The sequence below is a fragment of the Myotis brandtii genome, unplaced genomic scaffold (assembly GCF_000412655.1).
Source record: "Myotis brandtii unplaced genomic scaffold, ASM41265v1 scaffold934, whole genome shotgun sequence".
Lineage (NCBI taxonomy): Eukaryota > Metazoa > Chordata > Mammalia > Chiroptera > Vespertilionidae > Myotis > Myotis brandtii.
In genome coordinates this window covers 734,378-757,233 of record NW_005371854.1, presented here as the reverse complement: position 1 = coordinate 757,233, position 22,856 = coordinate 734,378, and the positions used below count along the sequence as shown (strand labels likewise).

Genomic DNA, 22,856 nt, shown 5'->3' with positions numbered 1-22,856 from the left:
CGGGAGTGTGGGAGGGAAGGAGAGCACGTTCCCCCCAGCATGAGGACCATCCGTAAAACAGCTCTTTACAGAAGAGCCTAATTATTTCATTATTCCTCACAACAGGAAAAGTCTCCCTTCTACACCTCTCTGGCCATCACAATAGATTACATGGCTACTCACATTTTTCAAGATGGTTCTTGACTGATTGCAAACACTGCATTAGATAGTTTGCCCCTTGCAGACAAGCTCTGGTGTCAGACAAGCCAAGGGTGGAGTCCTGGCTTTACCCATGCTGAGCCAGATTGTCCCCCTATAAAATGGGGGTGAGGCGCAAAGGCGTGGGAAGTGCCCCCTTTACATTTTGTAAGTCATTTAGGGTTTACAGAAGTGCCTTCCCAATTCTCTTGTAAGGTTGACATCATAGTATTCAGGTGAAATTGAGGCTCAGAGAGATAATGTGATTTGAACTGCATCGCAGAGACCATGAGTGTAAAAGTCAAGATAGAAACCTTGTCTCCACTTTTGAAATAGGAAGGATTCGCTGTGCTTTGGCACATTTTTTTTAATGATGATCAGAGTCACTGGATAACACTGGGGACAGCTGCATGTTCTACTTTTGCCCAGTAGTTTTAGCTTGGGATTTCCTTGTCACCTGAGAGCTGGGAGAGCACAGGGGAGACAGTGATGGGTTGTGGAGTCAAAGCCATTGGATTCCTAATGCTGGCTCTGCCTCCTAAGGATTATATAAACTTGGGCAAGAGGCTTGGTCCCTCTGTGCCTCAGCTTTTTTCATCTGCAAACGGAGATAATAATAGTACCTACCTCATACGTGGGAGAACTAAACAAAGTACAGTGGGGCCTTGACTTACGAGTTTAATTCGTTCCGAGACCGAGCTCGTTAAGGAGCTCGTTAACTCAAATTACTCTATCAACTCAATGCAAAAAATCGGCTGAGAGACAGCTGGTATCTCAAAAAACTCGTTAGTCGGGACACTCCTAAGTCAAGGCCCCACTGTAATTTAAGTCAGTGGTTCTTGGCCGCACATTAGAATCACCTGAGCAGCTTTTAAAAGTTACCAATGTGTGGCCCCGCCTCTGGAAATTCTGATCTCCTTGGTCTGGGATGGAATCGAGGTGCCAATGCTTTTTAAAAGCTCCCCCAAATAATTCTAATGAGCAACCAGGGCTGAGAACCCTCAAAGTATGCAAAACACTCACTACAGAGTGCCTGGAACACTGTAAGCACCCAATAGATGTTAACTATTGTTGTACTCGCGGAGAAAGTAAGGCATGTGGGCTAATACTGGTGAATTGGTATGAACATCCAATGGGCTTCAGCTGCTGTGCAGTGCACTGTGGGTAGGTACAGAGATGAGCAAGAGAGAGTCCCTACTTCATAAGACTTTAATTAACTCCCTAGTTGGGTAGAAAAGGCATAAATGAGAAGTTAAATAGCAACACAAGGTTTAAAGTAGAAGGAGGAAAGGATGATAACATATTTTCAGGCACCTCCTTTGTGCTAGGCTCTTTGCAGATCAGCTTAGCTCATTAATGCTCACAAGAGTCTCATAAAGTTGGTATTAACCCCAATTTGTAGGGAAGAAAACTGTAATTCACCTACTCCACACTGAAGAGGCAGCTCAAGATCTGCCTGACTGGAGGTCTTTCTATTACACCCTGCCTTTACATGCTGGTTTCCTGGTGATCATAAACAAAAGTAATGAACTAGTTGGCCTTAGAAATTAGGAGGTTTCAATCTCAGTCCTTATTTACATATGTATATGTATGTATCTGTTATTCCGTGTGTCTATCATTCTATTCATTTATTCTTCTTTCCTTCCTTCTGTTCATCCATCCATTTAATTATGTTACCCAAGATGGCTCTAAAATAAGATTTTCCGTTTAATCAAATATTTTGGTTAATAGGCCAATCTGTTGGGTAAATTTTAATTAGTTCTTCATTTCCCTGCATGAACTAAAAAAAATATAGCTAAACAATATATCACTTCCAATAAATCACAGAGGAATAGGAATGCTGAGGTTATGCTTTAAGGGATGCTAATAGTATCGGAGTTCTTAATGCAGATTAACTACCAGTCCTAAACAGTAATAGAAATAGAGGAAAACAAAATTAACGTGATTAAATACGCTCAGAGACTGTTTATTCTGTTAATTGTTAAAATTCAGGCAGCAGTCAGATTGCAAAGAGACTTGCAGCTGCAGCTCTGAAAGAGCTGGGCCTCCCTCAGCTGTTGCTAATTAATGTGATTTTCCTAATAACAGTTGTCTGATAGCAGAGAGACAGTAGCAAATCAAAACAACTTCATTTCAATACTTGTGAGCCCTGACAACAAACAACCAGAAGAACCCAATAAGATCCAAATGGAAATGTTGCCAGCTGCAGGCTTGCATGTGGTGTTTCTCACGCACCGCTGACCTTCAGTGCCAGAAGTTTATCGTACAAACACCTGGGGTATATGGGAGAGTATGGCAGGTGACATCATTACATCAGCCACAGCCCTACTGGGTCACGATGGGATTATGCCACAGGCTCCAGAGAGGAGCAGAAATGTACTCTGGACAATTGTCCATTGCTCTGGACCTAGGCATGTGTAAGCGGCCCACCTTCCCTTAATTTGTCTAACTTTCCCCCCAAAAGACAGACTTCAAGAAGCCAGTTTGCATCATTTAATATGCGTAACCCTACAGGGAAGAGTTTTCAGGAAAGGAATCCAGAAGTAGCCAGTGTCTCTCCTATCTAACCCATCTTGTGGTTGCCTTTGGCTCACGTATTGATCCCCAGTCAATCAGTTGCAGCTAATTGGTTTCACCAAAATATGTTGCGCAAAGCATAACAATGTATAGGTCAAAGAACTGGTTTGATTTTCCTAAGGAAGGTACCAGCACACATGAGGCTAGAATTTATTAGCCCTTTCTACCAACAGTGCAGTATACCAGCATCGCAAACTGGACCAGTCAGTGACATTAGACCCCTCGCCTTGAGGGTCTCCTGGTCATCTCTAGAGCATCTTGAACAGAGAAGAATTCAAGTTGGCAGGAAGTTGAATTATAGATTTCCAAGACCAGCCATGTCAACCCAAAGAAACACTAAGCAAAGTGTCATTACCAAAAGATCATTACGGAATATCCTGCTAGTATAAGGATTCTGCTAGTTTATTTACTTTGTATCAAAACATCCTTGCCATGGAGACACCCCAAAACTAGGGAAACACACCCCAATCTGATGACACAAACTCATCCATTTGCAAACACAAAACAAAACACTACCAGGGCACAGACACTGGAAAATGTTTGGTCTTTGAGTCCACCACACTGTGAGGGTCCAGCTTTGAGGACATCTGTTGTGCTGCCCTCTGGAGGTGGTTACCATCTGCTTTCGAGCTTGTTTCCTCACAGGAAACAAGAGGTGAGGCAATTGAAGCCTTCCCCTCCTTCCCTCTCTTCCCTCTCCACCTCAACTTCCATCCCTACTCTGCGACAGTTCTAAGCATTTCCGTGGGGACACATGCACTGCTTCATCTCTCAGAGATATGCGACATGTTAATGTGGTGACTCTGTCACCTTTAGGATAGACACCTTCATTGATTTGTTGGATTTTAATTTATTCCTTGGAAGAAAAAAAAAGATTTGCAGTACCTTGTTTAATATGGATAAGGGGCTCCAGATTCATTCCCAAGTCCCCCATCTCAAGCATTAGTGCGATTTTTTAAATTTAGAGATTTTAAAGAAGAATTAGTCACTTGTACTCTACTCTGCATCATAATGAGGTTCCTTTAATTTCTTGCCCACATATTTTACTCAGAAAACTAGACCTCTTGACCTTCTTTCTTTCTTTTCCTCCCTGCTTCCTTCTCTCCCTCCCATCTTTTGATTTCTTCTTTTTCTAATCTATGAAAGTATTTTCTATGAGAAAGGCTAGAAAACAGGGCAAATCATGCCCAGACCTTGTGGCTTACATGTGGCTCATGTTGTTGCTCCAGAACTCTTGGGAGTCACATATGATCATGGCTTACCTCTGACAAATTTATGTGACATGAGGATGAGGTCAGATGCTGTAAGAGGGGTGCAGATGTTGTAAAGAAAGAAAATGGGGCAAATCTGGAGTAAAAAAATGTAGGCCTTTTTTTGTGTGGTTGGGTTTTTGTTTTGTTTGTTTCTTTGTGTCAACTCAAGAGATGAGCAAAGTGGAATACATTGTGAAACCAGCAACTCTCTTTTCCATAAAGTTCCTTCCTTGGTTTAACCTCTTCCTGGCAGACATATGAACAGCCTGCTCATTCCCAACATTGTGAAGGGATTTTGAATTCAGCCTGAATGGTTCCTTTGGAGAGTGATGGTTGCCATCGGCCACACAGCCTCGCTTGAACAAGGCAAAGCAGACTTAACTGGCCTTTGTGCAGTGGGAAATGTTGCGTGACTCAGACCAGCCACTGTGTGCTGTTCACCAGCTCTCCAGGTGCCACTGCTCATACCGAAGAGCTTGTGCTTCTTGCCAGAGCGAGGACCTGTGGTAGACACTCAGCACTGTGGGTTGGATATAAAAGAGTGGAATGATGAGTAAAGTCAGTGTATGAAAATATATCATATCAACACACCTTCAATACCCCCCGCATGGTAGACACTGCTGAGTGTTAGAGGGGCCACAGGCTTGTAAACAAGGCCCCTTCCCTGAAAGAGTTCAGAACTCAGACAGAAGTACACAATGTAAACACAGCAAGTGGTAATACAAGATATTCAAGTTCAAGCAAACATCACAAATAACCAATGCCCAAATGCCAAATGGAAAGTGAAGACCAGCAGTGCTCTAGAAACCCAACGAGAATGAGGAGACAATGAGGTGGCGACGGGTGAGTGGGGTGTGATTAGGCACAGAGGAGGCGGAAGTACACGCCTAGTTTATTGAGTAGCATCAGCAGAAGCCAGGAGGAGCCATGGGACACATGCTCTGCACACAGTGATAAGGCAGGACTGCGTTCAGGTATTTGGGAAGAGTCAGGGGGTGCCAGCGGGTGACAGATCTTGAAGGCAGCTTGTATCTGGGTGTTCAGAATTGTGGATATTTAACCAAGAGTTTGGACTGCAATTGATAAGTGAGAAAGGACCTGCTATGTGCAAGACTCTGTGCTGGAGTGGGCTGGGATGGGGCAGAGGTGGGAGATGGGATAATTAGGACTAGGGTGCCATTGCTGCCTAATAATCTGTGAAATGAAGTGATAATGTGCTCGAGGTAACAATTAATCCCCAGTGGAGTGTAGGTAAATTAGATGGGTTGGCAAAGAGAGGAGACTCGTTGGGAGGTTACTGCAATAATTGTACAGGGAGTCCTTCACTTAATCTTCCATGCAGGTCCTTCCTGAGGGTGGGGTGGATAGGACTGGGGTGGATACTAAGAGGCATGAAAATCATGACTCCCAGTGGAGGGCACTGGTTCTTGTAGAATCTCTCCTCAAAGCAATGTGCATGCTTCCCATTTTGAGTACGTTTTCTTCAGGAGTTCAAGAATCCTCTGAAACCCATTCACGGAGCATGAATCCCTAGCTAAGAGCCATAAAAACCCTCTACCCCACCCCCCAGTCCCTAACCCTAACCGCCTCTCCCCACACACAGGTCTGCTTTTCCACTGCAGAATCCCAGGTGACAGTCAAGGAAGCTCTCTGAGGAATGGAAAGAACAGCAGGTGGCCTGTGCTTAAGGACATTGCTCTGTCGCCTGGGCTGTTTCCTGACACCTGAGGGGACAGTGTTGCCAGCCCTGGCTTAAAGGAACCCACTGACAGGGGATCAGCTGAGGGCACGGTGGAGCGGGACCAACTGCAGAGAGCAATGACTGGAAAGCAGCGGGAAAGGCAGCATTTCCTCTCTAAGGAGGGGGTGGGGAGACTGATTACACCCACGCCCTGCGCGGAGCAGCAAGCTCTCAGCAAGGAACACCCGAGAAACCCAGGAGCAATTCTCTGCTTTCTATTTCTTGTTTTCCAGCCCAGACAGGTTCTATTTCTGATCAGAGCACAGTCTGGAGAGAATGCAATTGAAGCCCTGGGTGCTCGGAATAAAAATTTAACCTTCATCTTTAGTAAAGCATAGACCATAGTTGAAGATTGTATTAAATGGAATGACAGTCATACCATTTCACCTACTTCCTGTCATTCATTCCAGACCCAATAGTGGTTCTTAAGGTCAGGAACTCCTTGGAGAAGCAGACAAAAGCTATGAACTCTTACCCAGAAATATGCACTTGTGCACATCACACAAAATCCCTTCATCCTGAAACCGGGCTGCAGACCCCAGAGTATGAACCCCAGGTTCAATAAGCCTTGGCCAGATCCTCTGCTAGCTTCCAGGTGCCCGATGAGGAATAAGACGCAGTCCTGGGGCTGGAGGGTTTATAGGTGTGAAGAAGTTGGAGGAGAAAGCGAGGCAGGGGCTGACCAGCAGCTTAACTGTATGAGACATTAGACAGAAGAATCATGGGTTCAACAATATCACAGAAACAGTGAACCTAGCCGTCAGCCATCCTTTGATCAGTCATTCCCCAGGTACCATTAATCATGTTGCTATATGCTGAATAACATGCTAAGGCTGTTGTTTTCTTTTTAAAGTAATTTTTCAGGGACATAAAACCTTATGTTTTTGTATTCTTAAGGGAGAAAGGTATTTTGGCCTAGAGATGTTTTGTAAGATACTGCCTTCCCTCCAGGTTCATATCTCTTTGCAAGGTTAAGAAATGCCATGGATAAGGTAAGCCAGAGAGAAGAACCCAGTAAGGGTCCAAAGATGCCGGGGGAAAGCTCAAGTGGTTTAAAACAATTACAGGACATGAGAAATGGCCGTGTTTACTGCCCACAATTGCCTACCTGTCAGAGCTCCCACAACTGGGACTACTTCCTGCAGTCTATTTATTTTGTCCATGTGAGTTTACTTAAGATTTTTTTTCCAACGGATGACAAATTTCCAGCCCGTGAACTAGCAGGTGCCCCTAAGGGTTTCCACTGTTTCCTCGGCCACGGTACATGGGCATATGAAATCCTCCTCCAGAGAAAAAAGATTTCCCTCGCCTGTGTTTTCCTATCAAACTCCCACCCGCTCCCCTTCCTCTTCCAGCCACGTCTCTCTTCACAGTGGAGTGTGCTTACAGGCATGCCTGCTCTCTTCCTCGTCTCTGCAAACAGGTGCCTGTCCTCCGCACCTGAGGGAAAGTCCCAGCAAGGGGCAGCATGACCTCCTCCCCACCGAATCCAAGCCCTTTGTTAAGGCCTCATTCATAGTGTCCCACTCCAAGATTCTTCTGACCAAACTGTCCCTGCCCCCACTCCTAAGTCCTATAGTGGCTCCGCAGTGCAACCTGTTGGCCTGGTATATAAGGCCAACAACACGTGCTCCGCAACTGGGAGTACTTCCTGCAGTCTATTTGAACTGCCCTCTTCTGTACTCCCACATGCTTGGCTCATATTTCTTCCTATCCGTTGGCATGCTTTTGAGAGCAGTGTTCATTTAAAAATGTGACTAATAGCAATAGCTTCAACAGGTAGAGGCTTCTTTTTCTTATATAGCAAGAAGGCCAGGGCTAGGTGACTCCTGGTATTGTTTCAGCACCTAAAAGATGTTAGGGCCAGTGTCTCTGTGATTTATTTTTTTTATTTTTTATTTTTTTATTTTTATTTTTTGCCATTTCCTCATGGTCACAAAATAGCTGTCATGTTTCACACATTGTGTCTGTAATCAAGACTGGAAAAAGGACGGGCCAGGGTGACTCATCAATTTCTTTTATCTGGAAAGCAAGACTTCCTCAGAAGGCCTCCCCTATATCCTGCAAACCTGTCCTATGTTACTGAGGCCACATGTGGGTCATATACTCCCGTTCCCCAGCTGCAAGGAAGGCTGGGAAAGTGAGAGCAGGATATTGTGATTGGCTGTACCTTATACCATGCCTCCCAAACTGAGGGTTCTGTAGGCATGGCAGAGGGAGGAAATGGATATTGGGTAGACTCTAGTGCTTGATATGCACTAGATTACATATTGATTAATCAGATTACATCTCTCTCTCTCACACACCAGGCTGTCAACTATTTGGTGTCACGCCCACTCTTATTCGTTTTGTACTTCTGGTTCCTCACACAGCTTTGTGGCACCTACTCTGTTAAACAAAAACATGAGTAAATGAATGTCTTCTTGGTTTTAATGCCTCTCACATCTAAATTAGTTCTTTTAAGCCCATAATCCAGTTTTACCCTTTTGTTTTTATGTCTCTCTTATAATATGAAAATCAATTCCTCGCTGTTAATTTTCCATTGGATTTTGCAGGGAAGGGGGTAAATTTTTAAATTCTAGCATAATAGCATTGACAAGATATATGATAATGATGAGGTCTGAAATTGGACAATACTAAGAGAAAATGGAACCACAGTAAACTTGTCATCCTCAGGGTGATTCTAAAAAGAAATACACTGAGTGCTAAAACTAATTTTCTTCTCGTTTTTTGTTAAAAGTAGAACTGGGGCTTTGTAGATGTAACTTTGTTCGGTGACGTGAATCAGGAGCTCCAGAAATCCAGTGACCATACAAGGTTGGGAATGGGCTGTAGTCTTAAGAACCTGAGTGACCTCTTTGCCAGGTTCAGTCACAACCTAAGCTGCATGTGTACGTGGAGCTGATGCTCCGGATTCAGGCTGAGATGTCTGCTCAGAGCAGAGGATGTTGCTGCCAAGGCCCAAGGACGGTGTGGCCGCCAAGAGACTCTTTGTTGTGCAGCTCTAATGGCTTCAAAGAGCCCGTCCCTGGTTACAGACTCAGTATCTGGGACTCCAGGTCCCCCAGTGCCGTATTATCCTGATTGACCTCCTTCCTACCAGTAATTCCCCCACTTCACCTCTTCCTCTATCTCATCCCCGTCAGGGATGGCCTTCTACCTCTGAGTCATCATAGCACTTATGGATGAGTCTCCATTGGGGCTCAAACATACACTGTGTGCTCTGAGAGTCATTTGGGAGTGCTCTGTCATAGAGTGTGGCAGCTCACGGGCAAGTTGCATGGCATGATCTGGCCCTCATCTAGCCTATTTATAACCAGACTCAAGCCTGGGGGATTATACCAATGTCAATATCCTGGTTGTAATACAGGGTGTGGCAAAGTAGGTTTATGGTTATAATACAAATACATAAATAATACAACAATTGATAAATAATAATCGAAGAATAAATGCTGTGTTTCCTATACTCACAATTGAAAACCTACTTTTGCCCTACCCTGTATTATACTGGATTTTGCAAAATGTTACCATTGGGGACAATGTACAATCTCTCCAAAGTATTTCTTATAACTATATGTGAATCTACAAGTATCTCAATAAAAATCCCCCCCCCCAAAAAAAAAATTCTTCCTTGTCCCTTCTGTCTTTTGTTTCATTTACTGGCATCACCATTCCTCTCTCTAGTCATTGGGTTTGTATATGGGAAGTCAATTTACTTATCTTCCACTATCTCACTTTTCTCATCTGTAAAACAGGGATAATAGCAGGGCCCACTTCGTGGCATTGTTGGGAGGATGAAATGAGTTAGTATCCATGAAGGACTTAGAAGGGTGCTTAATTGTGTTTTATTTTTAACAGTTGACCACTATCTTTAATGGCTAAATGGATGCTTAATTGTTAAATAAATAAAAAAGAAGTAAAATATCTTGTACTCAATCTCCTCCTTCTGCCCCAGATCCAGTAAGTTCCTAAGTCCTTATAAACTTCCCTACAACATGCCTTTTGGATTCTCTATTTCCACTGCCCCTCTCCCAGTTCAGACCTTCAGGGCCACCATAGTGCTTCCTCCTGGAGCTTTGCCAAGACGAAGTTAATCTCTGCTCCTCTCCCTCCCTTGGCTCCTCCATTGTTGTGCTCAACATTGAGGTCCTGTTTCATTTTTCTGTTTCTTTCTTTTCCTCACTGGGCTAGCTGCTCCTTACTAGAAGGCAACATCTCCTACTTATCTTTACATTTTCAGCTCCTAACAAAATGTCCATCACAAAAGAAGTGCTTAGTAAATGGTTTATGAATGAGTGATAATTAAGCAGGAATAATCTCAAGACAGCTACTAAAATTGCTTCTTTGCAGTAATGATAGATGGCTATACCAGTCTTTGAATCAATGGTTTTATGACCTCAAGCAAGGACTGTGGTGGCCTTGCTATTGGGCAGACATGGACTTCGTGTGTGTGTGTGTGTGTGTGTGTGTGTGTGTGTGTGTGTGTGTGTTAGACAGAACCCTGCAGATAAGCTTTCACTTTTTTTCTCTCATGGGCACATCATCATGGGCTGCCAGAATGTCTGTTAACTCTTGGACAGAGCTCCCTGCCCTGAGATCCACCTAAAGCCATATAAAAGGTTGGTGTAAGGGTTTATAAATATTTGTTAATTAACACAAGACCATGGTCGGGTTAGCAGTTGGCATCCTTGTGACATAAAATAAGACAAATAGCCTCAGTTCCTGATGATATTACCATCACTATGACTTTAATATTTCATTCCTGGGTCTTCCCACAGAGTTGTTCTTTCATGGTAGAAGGAAGTAGATGATACTGATTACAAACTGGATCACTTCTATGGAAAACATCCCTGAGATTATAGACAAATTTTGTAATGTACTCCAAGAAATGTTCAGTAATAGGGATTTGACTGGAATTGGGAAGAGGATTAACAAGAATAACCTGGAAACCACAAAGCTGAGCTTCATTTTGGCCATTCATTATCTCCGCCTAAAGCAGATAACCAGGGTAGCCCCTCACTCCTCTCTCCACAGGGAAGGTGACAGACCTGACATCAATTATAACAATAGCTACTAGTTATTAAATATTAGAGGCCTGGTGCATGAAAATTCATGCACTGGAAGGGGGTGGTCCCTCAGCCCAGCCTGCCCCCTCTCACAGTCCGGGAGCCCTCAGGGGTGGGAGGCGACCTGGCAATCAGGGAAAGGCAACGCCCCCATCACACCTCTACTGCTGCCACTGCCAGCAGTGCAAGCTCAGCCAGACCTGGTTACCTGAGTCTCGAGCAGCCCTGGGCGGCTGGGCGGCCACCATCCAAGGCTTGCCTGCGCCTCAGGCTGGTCCTGGGCGGCTGAGGGGCTCAGGGAACTGGGGGACTCCGGAGGCAGGCACACAGAGTGGCCAGACCCACCTGGGGGCAGGCCCAGCCATGCCACACGCCTGCCGCCCCAGCGGGGCTGAGGGGACTGGGCACTGCCATCTTGTGGCTGTGGACCCCGCCATATTTGAGGGTGTGGCGGTCAATTAGCATATCCCTCTTTATTGGCTGTGGGCGCCATCATCTTGTGAGGGCCTGGCAGTCAATTAGCATATTCCTTCTTTATTAGATAGGATGTTAGTGTGCCAGGTGCTTCGTAAAGGGCTGGCAATTTTACCATTGCAACAATAATGGCTACCACACAGTGACTATTCACAACATGCATGTAGGACCTTGCATGAATGATCTGTACATGGCAATGACCCAGCCACTGATGACCCATGTGTAGTTTTAAGCTATTTCATGGCCAAGTCTTTTAGTTTCTATGGTCTCCCTATCCCTTGTCAGTGAGAGCAGGGATCTCAGGCCCTTTCAACACTAGACAAATCCACAACTTAGCAAACTCTAACTTCACTCCAACAGGCAAATTCCCTGAGGAAAAAGAACAGCCAATAAATAAACCCTTCAGACAGAAAAGGGCCAAGCATCCAAGAGATTCCCAATGGCATTTCTGGAAATGTTTCACTTTAGGTTTAAAAGAAAACTTTTAAAATGATTAAGTTATTTAGAATCTCAATCTTCCAAAGTTTGAGAAGCTAACACACTGAGAAATTTAATTTAGATTTCCTTAACACACTCTCTCGTGATAAGAGAGCATTCAGTAGATCAGTATAGAAATGCTATGCAATAGGACGGCCAAATTGCAACACAGAATGGGAGAAATTTGTCATTTTGAAATGCTAAGGGAATTCTTACTAACAGCTTTCTCATCTTGTAAAGCTATTATTTTCCTGAACGATAATATGATTTATAAATCTCAGCTGAGTTTTATACTTTCGATGCGAACAGACTTAATGTGAAATGCATTTTCTGGGAATATAAAAGAAGCATCTTCTGCAACCAAGCGTATCCTTGGTCTCTGCTGGCATATCAGTAGGTGAGCGTTGGTCTTCTTCAAAGTCCTGGGTGTAGCTTGGCTTCTTCCTCTGTACACATTCCCTGGGTGACATCAGCCACTCTGAAAGCTTCAACTTTTACTTTTGCCTCAGTAACCTCTATATCCACACTTCCCACCCCTTCATATCTCCCCTGAGTTACAGGTCCCTATGTCAAACTCCCCCCTAGACAGACCACCGTCATATCTACAGACAGCTCAATCTCAAATTCTCTCTTTTTCCTTGATCCCGTTTCTTCTCCCAATACTGCAGTGCTACTGATGTCTATAGAAATTAGTAAGATACAGGTCCTGCTCTCAAAAATATAGTAATCTAGCACAGGAGATAGAAAAGTAAACAGACAATTATAATATAGGTTAATCAGTGCTGTGGTGGGAAAAACCCAAGAGGCTGTGGCTGTGGTTCTCATAGGAAGACCACCGGTCAAGGAATCAACCTGGGAAGTAATATAGGTCAGTATGAGGTAGGTAACTAAACCAAGAGGCTGTGGCTGTGGTTCTCATAGGAAGACCATCGGTCAAGGAATCAACCTGGGAAGTAATATAGTTCAGTATGAGGTAGGTAACTAAAGTGTGAGTGTGGTGTGTGTGTGTGTGTGTGTGTGTGTGTGTGTGTGTGTGTGTGTGTGATGTTATGTTATGTTGAAGAGTAATGAAGAAGGACAGAAGAAATCCCATGGACAGAGGCCCAGAGGTATAAGACCGTGAAGACACATATAAAACATGGCTTGGATAGGTTTGGATCGGGATGAGGCCAAATCACCAGGGCCAGATCAGAACCACATTTGATGTATACCACATTTGATCCGCACTGGGTTTGAAATCCAAAGGGCATGATACAGAGCGCTGACCAGCACAGGCATGGAGATGTATGCTCAGGCTTTTCATGGTGATCACAGCCCAGACTCCAGGGAGGCCCACCAAAATCTCAGTTCTCCACAGTGCATTCCATGAGATGATCCAAGGAAAACTGACCCAAGGAAAATTAATTGGGGGTTGTATTTCATGATACCTCGCAGGGCAATTATACTTTTTCTACCTAATCTTTAATCCTTACAACCACTCTGAGCATAAGACAAACCGTGGACTTTGGAGGTAGACAGAAAGAACTTCAAAACCTTAGGCGTGTTACTGTAACTTCAGCCATTCCCACCTGGAAGATAAGGGTGAAAATGGCCACAAGCCCTCATCATAATCCCTCTGAAAATGAGCATATTTATAAGTTTGCCAAACTTGACCTAAAGTGACATGAAGCTCCTTATAGTTTTATTTACCCTCTTAATATAAATATTCTTACATTTTTCAGCAGCATATTAATGTGTTTGCTTATGGGGATGTTAATGGCATATTGCCATCTTAACTTTCTAATAGCTGAAAAATTGAATTAAAAACACATCTAGCCCAAGGGTTTGGGGTGAGGAATTTGAGGACCTGTAATATGTGTAAAGCATAAGATATATGAGATAAGTACATAAAGGGCCTCCATGGCCCGGGAACAAGCAGGCACAGTGCAAGGGGCTCAGAAATTACAACTATTGTCAAAAGGAGAGAGTGAGCCGCCTTAGACTTTAGAAAACAAAGGATGAGGGAAACTGAAACCTCTTATAGGAAATACATATTTTCTATCTCTGGCCTCCCAAATTTTTGCAATCACATTTTTGGGAAATTTGGGGATGATTTAATTTTTCAAAATGAGGTAATGCTTTTAAGTCATTGGCTTTGCCATTGTTCTCATATTTACAATAGGAGGAAGGAAATGAAAACTATTTGTTATAGACACTAGCAAAGGTGGGTTTTGGGAGATTCTGGGAGAGAAAACAGCACAGACAGCACCTGGTAGAGTGAACAAAGTGTTCAGATAAGTGGCATAAACTTCTCAATGTCTGGAACCCAGGGAGCATGGCATCAAATGGCAATAAATAAAGCCAGAGGGATGTTTGGGAGAAACTTATGAAAAGCCTTAAATACCATAGTAAGTTTGTATTTATCCTGTGCATCAGGGTTTTTCAAACTATTTTGACAAGAGAATTTTATTGAGACAAAATTTGATTGTCATGAGAGCTCTGTATACTGCCACCACACACCAACCCATTTTTACTCTCTGACCCAACAGTTTTTTCAAAAGATCAAATTTGATCATCTCACTCCATAGGACACACTCTTCAAATATCTCTTCAAGCTTGGAGTAAAACGCCATCTCCTTGCAGGCTCTGGATGATGTGGTTCTGCCCACTCTCCAGCTCGTTTCACACTACCTCTCTGGTTTGCCATTTGTAGATTCTCCAATGAGTCCTGACCCTCCCGCATCAAGGATTTTACAAAGGAGGCCTTCTCCCTATCTCCTCCCTCCCAACTGCCTAGTTAGCTTCCTTCTCTTTCAAATCTGTACTTGGCTATCTTTTCTGGGGAGAGCCTTTCCCAGCTTGGCTAGATCCTCTGTGTTATATTCTCCCATGCCTGTAGACTTCTCCATTCAGCACTTAATCACAGTTGTGTTAAATGATTAGGTAAGGATTTTGTTGTTTGATGCTTTCCCCCCACTGTACTGTAAACTTTCAGAATGAAAAGTGACCCCATCTGTCTTGTTCATGACAGTGTCCCTGGCCAGTGTCTGGCCACTAAGTGGGCCTCCAATAACTATTTGTTGACGATATACCAGTAAATTCAACAAGAAGGCAGATGGGGGAGGATGCTGCTTTGGTTGAAATGAGGATAGAGCCTTTGGTTGAAGCAAGAATGTGGGGCCTGGAATACTTCCCACTAGGCCTTCTCCTTGCCTTCCACATGGGTCCCTGAAGCCCTTCTCTGTGGGAAACACTTTGAGAAGCATTCTGGAATATTCTGACTAATAAAAGGCTTTGTTATCTGGCTTTGGGGTGAGAATAAGTGTTCTCAAGAGTGTTCTCTTGGCCTGAGGAAACTTTCTGCTTGATGGTCAACAGAATGGATAAATGATCAAAGTAGCTTTGTGTAGACAGGAAGCATATTTCATTCATTTATTTCAACATCTTGTCTCCCCTGGGTGAGGAAAGACTATAAAAGACATATGTAGACTAGTCTGAATTTTAGCCTTTTATGCAAGACAGGGTGTAGAGTAGACGTTTCTTTGGAAAGTCATCTTGGCCCAGGCCCAGACCAGCAAGAAAACTGCCTCTGTACTCAGCAGATCTGTGCACACTTGGCCCCATTCCTCGGTGTGAGATCATGTGACACAGGGCAAATTGGCTGACTCTATCACTCGTTCAGTGTGGTCAGCTGGGATGGAGTCAAGGGCTCCCTTTACCTGTTTAGTAGGGTAAATCAAAGTAAAAATTACCTTTTGATTGAGTAGCACTGCTAAAGAGAATCAATAGCAATGGCTGGAGATCCACTGGCACTGTTTCAGCGTTAAGCATAGTAGACTTTTAAATTACTGGAACTGGGTTTGGAGATTCAACTTCTGTGAAGCCAGCTCAAAATAAGTAGCCGGGTGGGTTAAAGGAGAAGTAGCGTGTCTAATTAAAGAGAAAATATGTGCTGGCCAAAAGTAAGTCATTTTTCAACCTCAAAATATTCTTTCCAGATTCTAAGAGTCTGTGTTTGACATGTTTAAGAGAGAGATATAACAGCTGAAGTTGTCTGTTCAGAATGTAGGAGACGGTTTTGTCTAGACTTTCAGGAAAGATACAGAATGACATTTTCAGAACAAATCAAAATATATTTTTAAATTCCTTTTTTCCCCTTCAGGAAGAGGATTTGACATGCTTATCTTATTTGAATTTGGTTGATCTACAGTGGCCTCAATAGTTTGATATAGAGTAAAATGAACCATTGAGAAAAGTTATTGAAAATGCTGTTAGTTCACTTTCTTCCCTTAATATTAGCACCATCACCACCAATACAATTACTAATATTTATTGAGTGGTTTCTAGGTTATGTGCTAAGCTCTTACCATATAGTTTCATATTTAGTTCTCATAGCAATCCCATGATGTAGGTATTATTACTGTCAATTTTCCAATGAAGATACTGAGGTACAGAGAGTTGAGGTGATTCACCCAAAGCCTCACAGCTATCAGTGGCCAGGCAAGGAACTGACATCCTCATCACTACACTGTGTCTTCTTTCCCTACAGGGCCAGCATCGTACAGAAACGCATCATTTATTTTCAAGATGAGGGCTCTCTGACCAAGAAACTTTGTGAACAAGGTAAGAACATGCAATGGGAGAGAGCCAAATAAATGGAAGGTGGCTTATTCAGTCCAAACACCTGGCTTCGGGAATTAAGATGATTGTGCTTTCTGAGTTCCTCCGGGTCCTGCTTCCTCACGTAGCTCCAGTTTTTAATCTGGCTGTGTGCTGCGGATAATTGGATCTGCCTTAAGCTCTAATTACCCAGCTTGGTTCCCTGGGTAGGAGATAATGTACCTTATATTGGTGTTGTCTTTTTTATTTTTGTGAAACAGTGATTATTCTGAAGAGGTTCCCTGGAATAATTCACAGGACTTAATTAAGGAATGCACAAGAAGTTTTAATGGTTTTCCAGAATAATCACCAACAGAAACTTGGGTAGTACCCAGATGATATGGAGGAACCTTCTCCAGGAAAGCACAGAGGGAGATGGGGTTGCCATGGGGGCATTGGCCTTGTGATTTCACCACATTCAAGGATCTGGTCCTTAGATGTGCAAGCTCATCATTGCCCTCTCCATTGGTTGAAGGCATTCTAACAAAGCCCACCCAGATCAAGTAGACTGGGGAGTTCAGGCCAGAGGCCTGGATTCAGATCTGACCTGGGTTTAAAGCCTGTCTCTGCCCTTTCTGCTCATCTGGCTTAATACATGTAAAACTCTACCATGCCTCCTTGCCACATAGGAAATGCTACCCGTAAGTATTAGTTATTATTATCTGTATCTGAAAGCTTGTTTATTAATCTACTGTAAAAAATGAAGATCTTAAACATCTGAATGTGTTTAGAAGTCATTAAAGAACTAAATAAAAATAGAAAATGTTCTATAATTATACATCTTTATCTCATTTCTATTCATTTTTGCAGAAGTTTATTTGCATTTCAAGCCATTAGCATTTTGAGAAGAAATAATCCTCTCCAATTCTAGCAAATCATAAACTACTAAGAAAAAGAAAGGTTGATAAAGGTCTTCTGGGAAAATTATAAGAATAGGTTTTTGTTTTTTGGGTTTTTTTTTTTTTTGAGTGCTTGCTACATGTCAGGCACTATTCTAAGCACTTCACAGACCTTAAGCAGGTAATCTGCACAACCCTATATGGTAAAAACCATTACATCATCCCCATTTTATAGATGAGAAGCCTGAGGTGGGAAAAATTTAATGTCTTGCTCAGCATCATACAGCTTGCAGTAGAGGGCAGGGTTTGAATCTAAGAGTCAATGCCCTTAACATTTCCTTTCTGTCAAAGGGACTACCTCCCAATTCAGTAGCGTGAACTGTTGCCTTTGGTAGATCAAAGCATCCTGAAGCATATGTTTCCCTGTAGATGAGCTAGAACAGAAATTAGACCCTATATGGGGGGAGTGGTGTTGCATGCTACGCATGGAAAGAGCAAAAGGGGAGAGGTTAGATACCTGCATTAGGGCAATACCTGCCATAGGATAGGGGCCAGAGAATGGAACCTTTGGGTCAGGACCCTGGTCAGTTTCCAGTGGGCATCACCATACGTGGCTTTTGGGGCTTTCCTTTCCTGTATTTCATTGTTCACATGCCCATTCAGCTTTTCTCCAAACAAGGGAACATTTCAACTATTGAGGCTCTCGATTTCTAAAGGGCAATCCCATTCCTGCCCTGGCTCCATGAGATGCCATTGAAGTCCCGTGGGTCAGAGTTGTGGGTTTTCGGGATCACACATTTACAGGCCGTGTTTTGGGTTACACTTACAGATGGGGGGTGGCTTTGTGAGTTTGACTATCAAGGACAACCTTATCTCCCGGATTTGAGGGTTCTAAGGAGGCCCTTGGCTGACACTCCACATACTGATAGCAATCCTTAACTAAGTGCATGTCCCAAAAACTCAATCCTTGTCTAAGCTATGACTATGCTAAAATTTTGCAGATATAGTGTCAATAAAGTGGCATTACAAATCTCTATTGGTTATCGCTTCTGAAACAGAGATCCTCTAGGCATGGATACATGGTACAGGCTGATAGAGGTCAGAGGGGAGAAGACTTGGGGGGACGGGGGGGACTGGATGAAAGAAGGTGAAGGGATTAGCCAAAGAACATATATGCATAGCCCACAGGCACAGACAACAGCATGGTGATGGCCAGAGGGAGGGGGCTGGGGGCTGGGTGGAGGTGGGTAAAGGTGGGGGTGAAATGGTAGACATCTGTAATAGTGTCGACAATACATTTTAAAATATTAATATTGAATGAATGAAATGACTAAACACGCACCTGTTTAAAACACCACTTTCCTTTTTAAAAAAATATTTTTTATTGATTTTTTACAAAGAGGAAGGGAGAGAGAGTTAGAAACATCGATGAGAAAGAAACATCTCCGCCTCCTACACACCCCCTACTGGGGATGTGCCCGCAACCAAGGTACATGTCCTTGACCAGAATTGAACCTGGGACCCTTCAGTCTGCAGGCCAATGCTCTAGCCCAGGGGTGGGCAAACTTTTTGACTCGAGGGCCACAATGGGTTCTTAAACTGGACCGGAGGGCCGGAACAAAAGCATGGATGGAGTGTTTGTGTGAACTAATATAAATTCAAAGTAAACATCATTACATAAAAGGGTACGGTCTTTTTTTTTTTTTAGTTTTATTCATTTCAAATGGGCTGGATCCGGCCCGCGGGCCATAGTTTACCCACGGCTTCGAGTCTAGCCACTGAGCCAAACCAGTTAGTGTTAAAACACCACTTTCTAATGACAACTTTATTGGGAGGCTGAGGGGGGCGGGGAGCCCAGCAGGACCTGGGCTGTAGGATCTTTTTAAAAAAGTTCTTTATTGTTTAAAGTATTACATGAATGGGCTGTAGGCACTTTAGATACAGTTGTAGATGATCCCCAGAGACAACAGACCCATGAGGAAATTCATCAGTTAGCAGGCAGATCACGTTAAGAAAGTCTTTAATTCATCAGCATCGAGCAAAGGGATTTCTCTTAAATGTGTATGCCTACTTAATTATCTCTAGCTCTTTCATTAAGGCCTTTATATCCTTTGGTGAGTCCAATCAAATCAATCAGGGAAGGGGAGAGAGATGCAAGTATCTATTATTTTTTTTCCCAGTAGAAGCTGTTAATGCATAGGGGAAAAATTAAGACCTGCACAGCTAAAAAGCAATGGCAATCGTTATTTTACGAAAGAAACAGAAAACATTAAGTTAGTTACAATTAAGTGAGACACATAAAATATTCAAAAAGGTGACCCATAATAAACATATGCATCCACAGGCTCACTTTAAATCTATGTCACAAACAATTAAGGGAGAGCAATAAGGCGAGGGGAAGATAAAGGGGAAAGCAGGGAAGAGAGGAGACTGCGGGAGAAAAGGGATAATGAGAAAAGGAAGAAAAGGGCTAGAGGAATGGAGAGTAAAGGATGAACGCTGACAAGGAAACTGGTGGACTGAGAGTAGAAATGGGGAGAGAGGGCAGCTCAGGAGATGCTGCAGGGCCTGAAGTTACCTGTATTTTGCAGGCCCTGCTGTGGTTAGAAGGCGGAGAGAGAAGTTAACACTTGTTATCACTACCCTTTGAAAGCCTGGCTCATTTTCAATAGGCTTGTCCTCAGTAGGAAACCATATGTCTGTTTCTAGTTTCAAACTTAGAAATTTTCTTTTTAAGTAGAAGCTTATTTTTCTGTTGGAAGTTCAAAAGATTTATTGTAAAATGTATTCCCTTGAACTCCTGGATACATGTTAAGTTTACCACCTATAGACCTGAGAGCCCTTTGGATAAGGTAAAGCTCCAATTTTGCCTTATTTTGGTTTCTTGAGAGGTTATTGCTGCTTCATTTGACAGTGCCTGGTAGTCACCATCGAAACCCCAGCATGTACCTCTTAGCTCTGAATCCCTTTTTCAAAACGAATTTAGTTTTTTCACAACATAGTTGGTCATAATGGAAATGTAAAAAGCAAAAAAAAAATATTTAGGAATTATGATTTATCCTACCTTTCCTGAAATATATTCAACAGAGCTTGTCCCTCCACTGTCAAAGTGGCTCATACAGGAATCAGACGTGGGTTACCTGTGCATGAGGCAGTGGGAGCCTGTTCCTCAGCACAGACAATGCTCTGGTCTCTTCCAAGTGTACAAAGAGTAGCCACCAGGGATTTCTGTTTTGCATGGTTTCAGAACTCTTCTTTAGGACTGTTTAGAAATCCTGGAGCTGTGTGGGGAAATAATTTTTTAATGTACCATTCTCCATTTGAAAAAGCAAAAAGAGAAACACATGGAAGAATTTTCACTCTCCCTGGCTGGTGTGGCTCAGTTGGTTGGGCGTCATCCGATGCACCAGGAGGTTCTGGTTCGATCTAGTCAAGGGCACATGCCCAGGTTGCAGGCTAGATCACTGGTAGGGGTTGTGTAGGAGGCAGCTGATTGATGTTTCCTTCTCACATCAATGTTTCTCTCAAAAAAAAATCAGTAAACTATTCTTTAAAAAAATTTTTTTTCACTCATTGGTGTTTCTGTGGATCTATCCAGCCAAAGGTCTTTGCTAGATAGATAGTGTGCAGAGATTAAGGGCATGGGCTCCAGCCTGGCTGACGTGTTCAGAGGTTGAGTGTTGACCTATGAACCAGGAGGTCATGGTTCAATTCCTGGTCTGGGCACATGCAGGAGGCAGCCAATCAATGATTCTTTCTCATCATTGATGTTTCTGTCTTTCTCTGCCTCTCCCTTCCTCTCTGAAATCAATAAAAGTTAAATAAAATAAAATAAAATAAAATAAAATAAAGAGCATGGGCTCCAGACTCAAAAAGACCTGAGCTCCAGTTTTGCCTGCACCACTCACTAACCCTGTGACCTTGGGCTGGTTACCTAATATGCCACAGTTTTCTGATCTGTAAAATGAGGTTAACTAAAGTACTTACCTCCTAGGATTGCTAAGACAATCCCAGCTATATGTGGAAAAGAATCAGCACATACAAGGACTCTATACAGTGTAGTTATTATTACAATAACTCGTCCTTTCTTCTCCATCCTGGAGCCCAGAATGCACTTCTTCCACCCATCACTGATTTTGCATATTCAAACCAAACGAACCCAGTGAATTCCATATGGAACACTTGTAAAATGCTCTTTCTTACACTCAAAAGATTTTTGTACTCTTTGTCGCTTGCTCTTTATATAATATTTAAGAATAAATGTCCAACTTGGAAAAAAAGAACATTTATGATAATAGCGCTAGAGAAACTGAAGCACTTGAAGCAAGTTGCAGCTGTAGTCATTGTTTTCATCTTGCAGGAAGCAGAAGAGACGACAGGCAACAATGCGCAGTTAGGGATGTGGGCTTGACAATCGGAAATTCTGAATTTATTCATGTAATCTCTCTTTCCCCACTTATCAGCTATTCACAGCTAAAAGTAGGGCCAGAGAGGGAATCTTCAGTTTTTCCTGGCTGCCACTGTGCTCAGAAGTAAACCCGAACTTCGGAACATATTCCCCACCCACCACCCCTCCCAGTAAAGCCTCTGAAAGCTTGATAAGAAGTGATGTGATTATATATGCGTATCTTTTTAAAAATAATAATTTCCAGCAGTCCTTTATCTTTCTGTCTCTGTCTTTCTGTTCTCACTGCTCCTTCAAAGCAACTCCTTCTGGTCCTGCCAATCTGGCCCCAGGAGATATTTCTTAGAGAAAACACACACATGTATATTCTTAAAATTTGGTGGGAAAATCATGTTGTGGGTGGGGTGGGGGAAGAGACCGGGGCCCAGAATGGATAACTTAGTCAGTTTTATCTCTGGTTTCTCAATACAACCTCCGTCCCAAATATTCTGCCTTCTTGATCCCACAGGTCTCCTCACTTGATAAGAGCAAAATTTATTTATTTATTTATTTATTATTTATTTATTTATTGCAGAATGTGGTTGCCATACTGAGAGGTATACAGAATCCTTTATAGCCCAAGTCCTGACCTGGTTCTCTGTGTTATTAATCAATGAAAACTGCACCTCATATGTTTTTCCCCAAGCATTAAGGACGAGATCAAGACCCACATTTGCTTCCTAACTTGGTGCCTTTCCTTCCTGTTTCAGATTCCATGTTTGACGGGGTGACGGACAAACCAATCCTAGACTGCTGCGCCTGCGGGACTGCCAAGTACAGACTCACCTTTTATGGGAATTGGTCTGAGAAGACGCACCCAAAGGATTATCCTCGTGAGTAGAGCAGCTACTTTATGGGTTTGGGAAAAGTGCATTACAGAGTTCTGTCTGGTGGTGGGATACACTAGCTGAAGTATGTTAGGTCTGCTCGTTCCTGCCAAATGATTCATGAAATGCACATTCCCTGCAAGTGAATTCCTCAAGACAGAGGTCTGCTTCTGGCTTCTTTGCATAGCATTGTTCTAAGTGTATTCTTATTTGTGATTTAAAAAAATATTCCTGAGGTCAGGCAGCTTATCTTCAGCTCAGACATGCAGTAACCCTCAGTCCTCCTCAAATGGCTCTATCCACGAACCATACAATAGACACCTTTGTGCTTGAAATGGCTGGC

General features: G+C 43.0%; 1 protein-coding gene across 1 annotated transcript in view; it reads left to right on the top strand.

Annotated features, from left to right (window-relative positions):
• SPON1 (spondin 1, extracellular matrix protein) overlaps positions 1-22,856 on the top strand; it is a gene marked incomplete at its 5' end in the record, with an annotated part of 256,193 nt that overhangs the window by 87,308 nt on the left and 146,029 nt on the right. Inside the window, 2 exons of the mRNA XM_005885895.2 lie at positions 16,294-16,367; positions 22,397-22,519. Coding sequence (XP_005885957.1) covers positions 16,294-16,367; positions 22,397-22,519 — 197 coding nt within the window. The remainder of the gene's footprint in view (positions 1-16,293; positions 16,368-22,396; positions 22,520-22,856) is intronic.